Consider the following 11,819-nt stretch of genomic DNA (forward strand, 5'->3'; position numbering starts at 1 on the left):
GTCAAGGTCCCCGCGTCCCATCTCTTCAAGCCGTTCCTTCAGCCTCGGTTTCCCCCACTTTTGCCGACCCTACCCCGTGGGACGACCCTCGCCCCACCCTCCGCAACGGCCCAGCCTGCGCACAGGACCCGGCTGTCACTTTACTTTTCGGCGCCGCGCCCCCGCCCCTCTCCTAGCCGACGGGGCAACTTGCCCGTGCGCGTGCCCGCCCCCGCCCCCTCGCGGCCACGCGCCGGCGGAGGAGGGGCGGGGGGAGCTGAGGGAGGCGCGCGGCGCCGCACGGCCGACGTGGGGCTCGCGCTCTCGCGGTCTCTCCCGGGCTGGCGGGCGGGCACGCGCAGCTGCGGGCGCGCGCGCGGACGGCCGGGCGGCGGCGGCTGCTGGAGGTGGTGGCTTCACTTTCCTAGACTCAGGGGCAGCCACAGCGGCAGCCCTGGGCAGCAGCCTCCGGAGCCAGAGCTGGAACGGCCGGGGGCGGCGGCAGCGGAAGCGCTGAGGGTGAGTCTGGGCGGGCGCGAGCGCGGAGGGGACAGGCGTGGTCGGGTGCGTGGTGCGTGGGTCCGGCTTTCGGTGACTAGACGGTCCGCGGGGGACATCTCGTCCCTGGGGCCTCCCCCGTCCTCCTCCTCCCTTGCGCCTCGGCAGCCCTCTCTCCCGGGCTTTGGTTCGAGCCTGCGACCTGCAGGGACACCCCTCTTTCAGGTATTCGCTCGGGCCGTGCCCGTGCCTCCCGTCTTCGGGCGTCCTCCCTCTCGCGGGCGTTCTCCTCACTCCCCCCAGGTCCCCTCCGCGCCGCAGGTCTCTGCTTACACCGCTCGCGCCCTAGTTCCCCCCTTCCTCGCTCTCCGGCGTGCCTGTTCTCTGCGCCGCCTCCCGCGAGCCTCCTGCCCCCGTTTCTCGCCCTTTCTACCCTTCCCCCTCCTTCCCATCCCCTCCCCCGCCTCTTCCCTCTCCTGCCCTTCTTCTACCCTCTTTCGTTCTCAGTTCCCCATCTCTCTCCACCCTCCCAGCCCCTGTCCTCTCCCAGCCGCATCCTGGAACTAAGTCTTTGCAAAAGTACAGGATAAATGTCACGGTAGAAAGTGCCCGGCATGATCTTTTGCTATTTTCCCTAATTGCATAATTGCTGCACATGGTGTCTCTCCTGGCGAGTGGCAGGTCTGGCTCCGCCGCCGCACCCCGGTGGCCCGCCGGGAGAAGACCTTGTGGGGTGTAATTTGTATGTGCTCTGGTGTGGGGTGTGTGTTGTATCGGTCTTTTGTGATTCCTGGCGCTTGTCACAGTTTGGCAACGAAGCCCATTTTTCTCTGGTCTCTCCTCTGCAGCCCCCCCTGGCCTGGTTTGAAACTGGATTCCCTCTGTTCTCTCCCGCTTACCCCCTCCTCACTTCTCTTTCCTCTTCTCCTCTCTTATTCTCTAATAATGTTTTCATCCTTTTGCCCTTTACCATTTCTAATGAAGATAAAGCGTGGCTTCTTGTGGCCTTTTCCTTCACATCCAACCAGAAATGTCCAATCCATCTTCCCTTGAGGAAATTAAGGCCGCTTTAGAAAGACATCATCCTGTGCTCGGTGGCTGTTAGACCTATTTGCATGTTTTCAGGATTCTTCGTTTTGTATTGTGTATTCTTGAGAGTCCACCCAAAAGATTTTATTTAAAAGTACTAAAGGAGGTGCTAGGGTTTATTCTCAGATGATCTCGCGGTTCAGAAAAATTTTAAGCTCTTCTTAGTTTTTAATCCCTGACTCTTTAAAAAGTATTTCTGAAAATGTGATAATTCAGACTGGACCTTGAGAATCTAAATATTTGCCTTTACTCAGGTAGCTGCTCCTTGGCTCCTTGGAGTTCCGTAAGTGGACCGATGCTGAAGAGAGTGTTTTCATGTATAATATCATACCTCACTGTCTCTCCTACAGCACCCTTTGCTCTAGAATAAAGTGTTCCACTATTATGTTGTGCATAAATACCTTTACAGTTAAGTTTAAAGCTAGATGTTGCCAGATAATGTGCATATAATATGAATTACTTTATTTTATACCTTAGAAAAGTTAGAACTGTTGAGTAGGATGACAGCAAGATAACACGACAGAATTAAACGGTTTCTTGTTATAAAAGCTCAAACGAACACTTGTTTTTGCAGTTTTATACTATTAGTTACTATTGTAAGGCTTATCTGGATAGTAAACTGGATTTATGGAGAGACTATAGTTGCTTTTATGTTATCAGTAATATTTAAAGTCAAATAATTTCATTTTTATTGAACAGGTGAGTTTCATTCAGTATATGTTGTTAATTTCTAGGACTATAGTTACACCTTAGAGTACATAGCTAATACAAGCTTAGACAATTGGTGGGCTGAAGAAAGCATAATATTTAAACTCTTAATACATATTTTAGGAAGGACTACGTTTCTATTTTATGTTTAAAAGCCAAGTTTTACTTTGAGTTTGAAGTAAACATATCGATTTATATATCTCACTGTCTTTGAAAATATCATTGGAAAGTAGCGCTTGTGTTTGTAACCCAGGGGTTTCAATTTATTTTCCCTATAAATTAGATGACTGGATCAAATTAGTTATTTAGGAATTACTTTTAAAGATAGTTTTAAAATGGTAATTTAGAAAATAATGTTTAAAGAGTTACAATTCAGAAATTTTTATTCATTTGTATTTTAGAGAGACAAGACAGCAACTTGCTACTTATAACTAATTAAAATGGTTTATAGACTTTGTTTTCATAAAAATTAGTGGCAACTGAATGCAACATTTTTTTCCCTATACTTGTTCTGTAATTAGGCATTCAAAAAACAAAATCAGTAGAAATTCTGTTTATTGATATTTGAAAAAGAAATGAAAACCTTATTTCTAAAAGTTTCTGTAGTAATCAATGATTATTTACAGATTAGGATTTGGATGAAATAAGATATCATAGGTCAAAAGTGAAAATACATTGTTTTCTTTTTTGTGAACCTATAGAAATTATGCCTCTTTGTCCAGTTAAAATAGTATTTTTAATAGTTCTCTAGTGAGACTGATTTTTACTTTAGTTTTCCTCTGATTTTCTGCAGTAGTTTATGAAATTTGGTTTCAGATTATGGCTCAGATTACATCACTGAATAATCTTTTCTAAATGATCATACAATAGCATTATTAGTATGTAAATGCACATAAATACAGAGAAGAGTGTGTAGCTTTATAACTAATACCATACGCAACTGAAACTCTCCACATAATTTAATCATACTTCATTAAACTGAAGCCACAGCCTCAGTGTAAGAATATTATTTCATTAAGGTTCCCGTATATTTGTCACCTGATGAATTCTTTCTGGCTTAAAATATATAAACTGAGTCTTACTCATTTCACATTTCTTAAAATATTGCTGACAGCATTTTGGTATATCTGAGCATCTTTCCCTGAGAATTGTGCTCTTTCTGACTCCAGTGCATATCCAGTGTATCTAATAAGCTATTGTGTACATATAAGGTTTTAACCTTCTCATATATTTTAACTGAAAGAAGCTGAAAAAACAAATGTTAAATCTAAGAATGAGAATTTAAAGTGTAATAAAAATAAAAAAAGTAGAAATATTAGGACGTTTAGAAGTAGACATAAAACATACTGATATAAAATTTCTGTATTCTATTACGTGACTTAAGTGCTCATGAAAGATGTCACTGTAGAGACTGATGATCTACATTTACAGAATAGGTAGAAAAGTACAGTTCCCATCGGTGTGTTTCAGAGCTGTTTCGGCACACCTGTTTTTGTTTGTCAAGGGGGAAGGGAGTTGGTGGGGTTGAGAGGAGGGTGGGTGGTGTGTGGATATAGACGTTTGGTATTTTCTATTGCATGTTTACCTCTCTGTGCTTTCTGATTCTTCCATTCTTTTATAGTGCTTTTTTGGTTTGTCTTACCGTAAAAATACCAGGCCCTAAAGATCTTCATTACAAAATTATTTTGGTTAGAGGAAGCTACAAGTTAGTTAAATCTTTGGTGATGATGAATTTTTATCAGTATCAGCTAGCTATCCATTTAACGAAATTATAGTAATAAAAATTTTTGCCTTAAAGTATCTATCGCCTATTCTTCTGATACTAGAAAAAGTGTTATTTCAAGTTTGAATTTGAGTAATTAAAAGTATCCTTTTTGAAAGAAGTTGTTCAAATTACCTATGAGTTTTCAAGGCATATTTTGTGTTGTTAATAGTACTTCTTAAACATAGGTAGTTCTGTGGTTTTCTTTTTTGTTTTTGAGACAGAGCCTCAAGCTGTCCTCCTGGGTAGAGTGCCATGGCATCAAAGCTCACAGCAACCTCCAACTCCTGGGCTTAAGCGAGTCTCCTGCGTCAGCCTCCCAAGTAGCTGGGACCACAGGCCCCCACCACAACACCTGGCCATTTTTTGGTTGTAGCCGTTGTTGTTTGGCGGACCTGGGCTGGATTTGAACCTGCCACCTTAGGTGTATGTGGCTGGCGCCTTCACCACTTGAGCCACAGGTGCTGAGCCAGTAGTTTTGTTTTTTGAAGAAGTATACGAGAAGGTAGCTGTGTGGTACTACTGCAAGTGGTGATTAGGTAACAGTACCATGGTGAGCACATGGGCGTTTTAGAGTTTGGATACGGGTTTTGTCTGTTCTGGATCTGTTAGAGCGTCGTTATAAGCTAGTTGGGTCATAAGGGTTGTATTTATAGTAATCAGACTCAGAAATTGATTATGATAACAGTTGAGAAGGAATATTCCTTTCACTTACTGGAATTTTTTCTGTCTGCTCTCTAAGGTTCTAATAGCAACCTAGGGTAGGCATCAAAGTACTGAGGAAATTGAGTTGGTAATCAGAGTTGCTTGGGGAGCACGAACTTAGAGCAAAGGGAATTTGAAAGCCTTGAGGGATATTTCATCTAGACTGGAAAAAAATGAATTTTTCAGCGTCTCAATATAGTCTCTATCTTTTGTGAAACATGGTTACTTAGCATGTAGCTGGATTTGCTATCATATATTTCAGTTTTTATTTAGAATCATTCAGGCCTCTGTATTCTGTTATAACAAAGGTTAGTTAAAATAAATTTGCTGGTTTAGAAGATTTTAACCTCAGCTCAGATCTGACGATGTATTGACTTGAAAGTGTCCTCCTGTTTTTCTGTTCTTGTGGCCATTTGTACTAACCACTCTTAGGATACTAAGCAAGTTTGCTTGCCTACTAGTCCAAATTTCTGGCAGTTCTTAGTACAGTGCTTGGTAGAAAGTAGGTCCTCAGTCATTTTTTACTTCCTTTTTTATAATAGCATATGGAGATGTAATTCATATACTTTAAAATTCACCCTTTAAAAATGTATTTAACTCTGTGGTTTTTAGTATGTTTACAGAGTTGTGCAACATCATCGTTACCTAATTTTAGAACATTTTTATCGTTCCCAAAGCATACTTCATGCCTATTAGCAGTCACTCCTCATTCTCCTTTCATTCTTAACCTCTGGAAACCACTATGTACTTTTGTGTCTCTATGTATTCACCTATTTTGGACCCTTCGTATAAATGGAATCATACAGTTTGTGGTCCTTCGTGGCTAGCTTCTTTCACTTACCATAACCATTGAAGGCTCATTGATTTTGTAACATGTAGCTACTGTACTTTATTCGACTTTTCATGTTGAAGTAATAGTCCATTATGTGGATCTATTACAATTTGTTTATCCATTCATCAGTTAAGGGACGTTTGAGTTGTTTCTACTATTTGGGTATTATAAATAATGTTGCTGTGAAATTTTGTGTATAAATTTTTCATGTTTTTTTATTTCACAGTACATTTTGAATGGAGGAAAGAAAAGTTATAGCAGTTCCTAAAGCTGTTTGTTTTGTAAACGGTCAACTTATCCATTTTATATTGAGTTTTACTTGTTCTACTTTGAGGCTCACTTTCTCTCTATTGTTGAGGTACTTTACAGTAGTCCTCCTCACAGCTGAATAATTTTTTATTCTTTAATGCAGGATCTAAAATGTCCACTGAGGCACAAAGAGTTGATGACAGCCCAAGCACTAGTGGAGGAAGTTCCGATGGAGACCAACGTGAAAGTGTTCAGCAAGAACCAGAAAGAGAGCAAGTTCAGCCCAAGAAAAAGGAGGGAAAAATATCCAGCAAAACTGCTGCTAAATTGTCAACTAGTGCTAAAAGGTACCTCAGTTACTGTAACCATCTTGTTTTTGGTATCAGTTTATTATCTTAAGTTCTGTTTTTCTGTTGTATTTAATCATTTTTCTGGGATGTGGGCTGTGAAGTTCATTGATTTTTCTTTCCCCTTTGCTGTTAGCTCTTCTACATGGTTTTAATCATGGGGAACCTTTCAGTATTTAAAGTCAGTTGAATGGCATGGCATGTTTGTGTGTGTTTGTGTATTATTAGAGGAGCATATACAGAATGTAAAACTATGATGGTGTGATCTGTGGTTTACTTGACCATTAAAATTTATTTTCTGTTCATTTACACAGAATAGAGAATAAAAATCTACTGAAATAGTTATTGAGTGATAGCTTCTCCCTGCTCCAGCCCTTCCTTTCCCTTCTCTTGAGACAAGGTCTCATTCTTGTCAGCCACACTCAAATGCAATGGTACAATTATAACTTACTACAGCCTCAAACTCCTGGGCTCAAGTGATCCTCTCACCTCAGCCTGCTGAGTGGCTCTGACTACAGGTGGGCACCTCTATGCCTGGCTGATTTTTAAAATTCTTTTGTAGAGGCAGGATCTCACTATGTTGTCCAGACTCAGTCTGGTCTTGAACTCTTGACCTCAAGCAGTCCTCCCGTCTTGGCTTTCAAAGTGCTGGAGTTAGTGGCATGAGTCATTGCCTTGGTGATAGTTTATTTTCTACTGCCAAATTGTTGTTACATTATAAAATATCTCTTGGCAAATAGTTGGAAAAGTAATTGAATTTAGTATAGTCTTTCCTGATCCTGTGATTTTATGTTCTTGCTTTGTTTTAGTATGTTTCGTATTATCAAATAGGAAGTATAAATAAAAGCAATCTGTAACTTTTAGGTGTTGTGGAACGTGTCAATGTTGAATGATAGCCTTATATGTTATTAGGTGATGTAGATTAGGGAGAAATCCTTTCCCAAAGATCAAAACCATTACAGTCTGGTAGACCTTGTTTCCTAGTTTGTTTTTGCTATCACACAAGTCCTGGGTACTCAGCTAGCTGACTCTTCTGCCTGGCCGTTGTAGGACAAAATGACCTGCTGAGAAATAGGCAATGGGGTTACGATGAATGACAAAGGTGGGAAATAAAGAACATATGCCATTTAGGTAGTCAAAAAGAGGTTGGGGTGGGTAAGAGATTATTCTGTATTTATTGTAGCTCTGCTTAGATGAGGAAACGAGGGTTTCACAGGGCCTCTTCGTTTTGTCAGAAAGGGAGAAGGATGGAGTGGGAAGGTCTGTGGGGAATAGGGTTTTCCTGGGCTTATATGGTGCTCTCCTGTGACTATCAGTTAGCAAAGACCCTCTTCCTAGCTGGGAGCACCACTACAAAATACCTTGAAATCATGTTTCTTAGGTGATGTATCAAAGACCAAATTTTACTTATGAAAGAGGGTATACTATTTAATGTATGAATGTGCATTTTTTGTTTTTGAGACAGAGTCTTATTATGTCACCCTCGGGAGAGTGCTATGGCATTGCAGCTCACAGCAACCTCAAATTCTTGGGCTCAGTGATTTTCTTGCCTCAGCCTCCCAAATAGTTGGTACTACAAGTGCCCACCACGACACCCAGCTATTTTTTTGTTGCCATTGTTGTTTTAGCTGGACCAGGTTGGGTTTGAACCTGCCAGCCTTGGTGTATGTAGCCGGCACCCTACCCACTGAGCTAACTGCCTATGAATGTGAGTTTTTTATTTTTATTTTTTAAAGACAGGAGCCTCAAGCTGTCCCCCTGGGTAGAGTGCCATGGCATCACAGCTCACAGCAACCTCCAACTCCTGGGCTCAAGTCAGTCTCCTGTCTCAGCCTCCCAAGTAGCTGGGATCACAGGCGCCTGCCATAACGCCTGGCTATTTTTTGGTGCAGCCATCATTGTTGTTTGGCTGGCCTAGGCTGGATTCGAACCTGCCACCTTAGGTGTATGTGGCTGGCGCCTTAGCCACTTGAGCCACAGGTGCCACCTGAATGTGAGTTTTTAAAGTACCATGGGTTGTCTTATTTCATTTGACTATAGGGTGATTACAAAGTACAAATTACATAATTCAAACCTCGAAAACCACGATAGATTTCGTGAGATAAAAATATAAAAAGAAGAAGATATTTTTTTCTTTCTTTTTTTTTAACCAGTATTTTTATTTTTATTTTTTATATTTTTGCAGTTTTTGGCCAGGGCTGGGTTTGAACCCACCACCTCCGGCATATGGGGCCCGCGCCCTACTCCTTTGAGCCACAGGTGCTGCCCTCTCTTTTGTTAATAGATGAGAGATGGTGTGTGAAGAGTCCAGAACAGAACTGATTGACACTAAATAGAAAATGGTTTTATTGCATTGGTGAAAGTAAGAATTCTTTTGAGTTGCTTCCTGACTGAAAGAATTCTTCCATTGGCAAATGCACCTTTATGCATCTGTGCTTTTCAGATTGTGTCTTGGGTTGTTGGCATATGTGTTACCGTGTATGAAGTGACTTAGTCACTTACTATTTTATTTTGCTTGTTTTGTTTTTTTGAGATGGGGTCTTAGTGTGCCTCCTGGGCTAGATTGCAGTGCTATCATCATAGTTCACTGCAACCTCAGACTCCTGGGTTTGAACCATCCTCCTGCCTCAGCCACTATAGGCATGTGCCACCACCAGGCCTAGCCAGTTGTTGTTTTTTTTTTTATAGAGATGGAGTCTTGCTATTGCCCAGGCTGGCCTTGAACTCTGGGGTTCAAGTGATTCTCCTGCTTTGGTTTCCCAAAGTGCTAGGATTATAAGCCATTTACTGTTCAGATATAAACATGCTGCTTCACTACTATTTTTTAATTAAAAAAAAGCTTATTCTGCCTCTCTTCCTCCCTTACCCTAATTCAGTTGAAATGAGTTTTTTCCATCTCTGCTTAAGTTCTAAGAACTTAGAAAATTGAGAATCATGGTGACTCCCACTCTTACGTTGTTGCTCTAGGTAGAGTGTCCTGGTGTCACAGCTCACAGCAACCTCAAACTCTTGGGCTCAAGTGATCCTCTTGCCTCAACCTGCCAAGTGGCTGGGACTACAGGCACCCACCACAATGCCTGGTTGCTTCTTTTAGAGATTAGGTCTTGCTCTTCCTCAGACTGGTCTTGAACTCCTGAGCTCAAGCAGTCCACCTGCCTCAGCCTCCCAGAGTGCTGGGATTATAGGCATGAGCTCCTGCACCCGGCAACTCACATCTTTTTAATGTACTCTTATAGCCACAGTACCTAGCATTGGAGGGTAACAGTATTTATTTATTTATTGCCTTAAAGCCCTAAGCTTATTGTAGGGATTGGATTGTCCATGGGTGTTAGTTCTCAGAACCAGTGTGTTTAGAAGATTCAAAGTTAGAGGTTGTTTCAAAATAAAATTTTAATTTACACTTTTTATTTTGATGATTAATTTTTATTTGGATAAGAATTCTTTCCCAGGCTTGGCGCTTGTGGCTCAAGTGGCTAAGGAGCCAGCCACATACACCTAAGGTGACAGGTTTGAATCCAGCCCAGCCCCGCCAAAACAACGACAGCTGCAACCAGAAAATAGCTGGGCGCTGTAGTGGGTGCCTGTGGTCCCAGCTACTTGGGAGGCTGAGGCAGGAGACTCGCTTGAGCCCAGGAGTTGGAGGTTGCTGTGAGCTGTGATGTCAAGGCACTGTACCCAGGGGGACAGCTTGAGGCTCTGTCTCAAAAAAAAAAAACTTTCCCAAATAGTGTTATTTTATGAAATAATCAGTAGCAGTGAAGAGTTTGAACTCTCTGGAGGTAGCATCTGGTTTCAAATTTAGGTTCCTAGTACTTAGTAGTTCTGTGATCTTGGACACATAATATTTAGCGTCTTTAAATCTCAGTTTCCTCATTTGTAAACTGAAGATAATAATGGTACCCTCTTCAGGGTTGTTGTGAGGACAAAATATGATGACGTATTTATTTCGCACATAGTAATCTCATAAACTATGGCTGTCAGTTACAGACTTTGTGTCAGATAAAGTCTACAGTGATTTTTTTTTTTTTTTGAGACAGGAGTCTTAATATTGTCGCCCTCAGTAGAGTGCTGTTGTGTTACAGCTCACAGCAATCTCAAACTCTTGGGCTTAAGCGATTCTCTTACCTCAGCCTTCCAAGTAGCTGGGACTATAGGTGCCTGCCATAACGCCTGGCTTTTTTTTGTTGCAGTTGCCATTGTTTAGCTGGCCCAGGCTGGGTTCGAACCCACCAGCCTCAGTGCATGTGGCTGGCGCCATAATCACTGTGCTATGGGCACCGAGCCTACAGTGATATTTTTCAAGTCCTTTTGGTACAAACTTTGGGAAAATATGATGTGTTAATCTTGAAGGCCTTAATGCTGTTGTTAAACTCGAAATACTTAGATACTATAATTAAACACATCTTAATTTAGGAAAAGTGGGTTGCACGTAAGTGCTCAATTTTCATATGAAGTGTTTTATAGCTATAGAATTAATAATTTGGTGTAGAAACATGGTTTCTTGAAAAGTCTGATTTTGTTAAGTTATAGAATAGTGATGTATGATGTGCAAAATGTGTAAGTGGGTAAATAGAGGTACAAATTAATTTTTCGTAGAGTTGAGAGGAAAGCTTATGGTTACATCTTTGATCCCTTTTTGCTCTTTGGCAAGAATTGTTTTACTTAAAAAATTGACAGGCTTTTATTTATCATAGCCTGCTCTCTTGATATGTCTCATTTTTTACATTTACAGGTATGTAGTTGGAGTATGACTGCAGTTATACGTTTAGATGATTTTGATTAAACTGACTAGTCAATTCAATAAGACATCTATTTAGAATTCTTAGTTGAATTCACTCTGCTGCAGCTTTCACATGTTGACACATCTGATTTAACTTCAGAGTAGATGTGATTTTTTTTTCTTTCTTTTTTTGGACGCTTACTGTAATACTGTTCTAAGAATAGTATTTGGTTTCAGAGTCTAAGTTTTTGTTAGGTTGAAAGATTGAGTCCATGTGCTCCAGTGTGAACTTTCATCATATGTATGAGCCCATATGAGAATGAAGTAGTACTGTTCATAGCTTGTCTTTTTTTTTTTTGGAGAGTGTTATTTTATTTTATTGCCCTTGGTAGAGTGCCATGGCGTCACACAGCTCACAGCAACCTCCAACTCCTGGGCTCAGGGGATTCTCTTGCCTCAGCCTTCTGAGTAGCTGGGACTACAGGTGCCCACTACAACACTCGGCTATTTTTTTGTTGCTTTTTGGCCTGGGTCGGGTTTGAACCCACCACCCTCGGTATATGGGGCCAGTGCCCTACCCATTGAGCCACAGGTGCCACCCAGATTGTCTTTTGTTATTACTGTTTTTTTCTTGATTCTAAATGTACATTTTAAAACTTTTTAATGTTTCTCTTTCTTGAAATCAAGATACATCTTACAAATGATGTGCACTATTATTTGATAATATGTCTTAAAATCAATGGTCTCTTAGAATCACAGATAAATATTTTGTGTGACTATTCAGAATTAAGCTCTGGGCTTATTATTTGCAATGGCTCTGTGTTTTCTAGAGACTGCTTTTTTTTTTTTTTTTTTTTGAGACAGAGCCTCAAGCTGTCCCCCTGGGTAGAGTGCCGTGGCATTACAGCTCACAGCAACCTCCAACTCCTG

General features: G+C 41.3%; 1 protein-coding gene across 2 annotated transcripts in view; it reads left to right on the top strand.

The window, feature by feature from the left end:
* Window positions 1–269: 269 nt before the first annotated feature.
* LOC100944131 (ubiquitin-conjugating enzyme E2 E2) overlaps window positions 270–11,819 on the top strand; it is a 385,813-nt gene continuing 374,263 nt past the window's right edge. The window contains exons 1-2 of one of the 2 annotated variants that reach the window (XM_012806185.2): window positions 270–498; window positions 5,986–6,169. In XM_012806185.2, coding sequence (XP_012661639.1) covers window positions 5,994–6,169 — 176 coding nt within the window. In that variant the 5' untranslated portion in view covers window positions 270–498; window positions 5,986–5,993. Of the gene's footprint in view, window positions 499–531; window positions 703–5,985; window positions 6,170–11,819 lie in introns of those variants that run through there. The other variant, XM_023513730.1, reaches the window with a different exon arrangement.

The sequence above is a fragment of the Otolemur garnettii genome, unplaced genomic scaffold (assembly GCF_000181295.1).
Source record: "Otolemur garnettii isolate 467f Iridium unplaced genomic scaffold, OtoGar3 scaffold00002, whole genome shotgun sequence".
In the NCBI taxonomy this organism is placed as follows: Eukaryota; Metazoa; Chordata; class Mammalia; order Primates; family Galagidae; genus Otolemur; species Otolemur garnettii.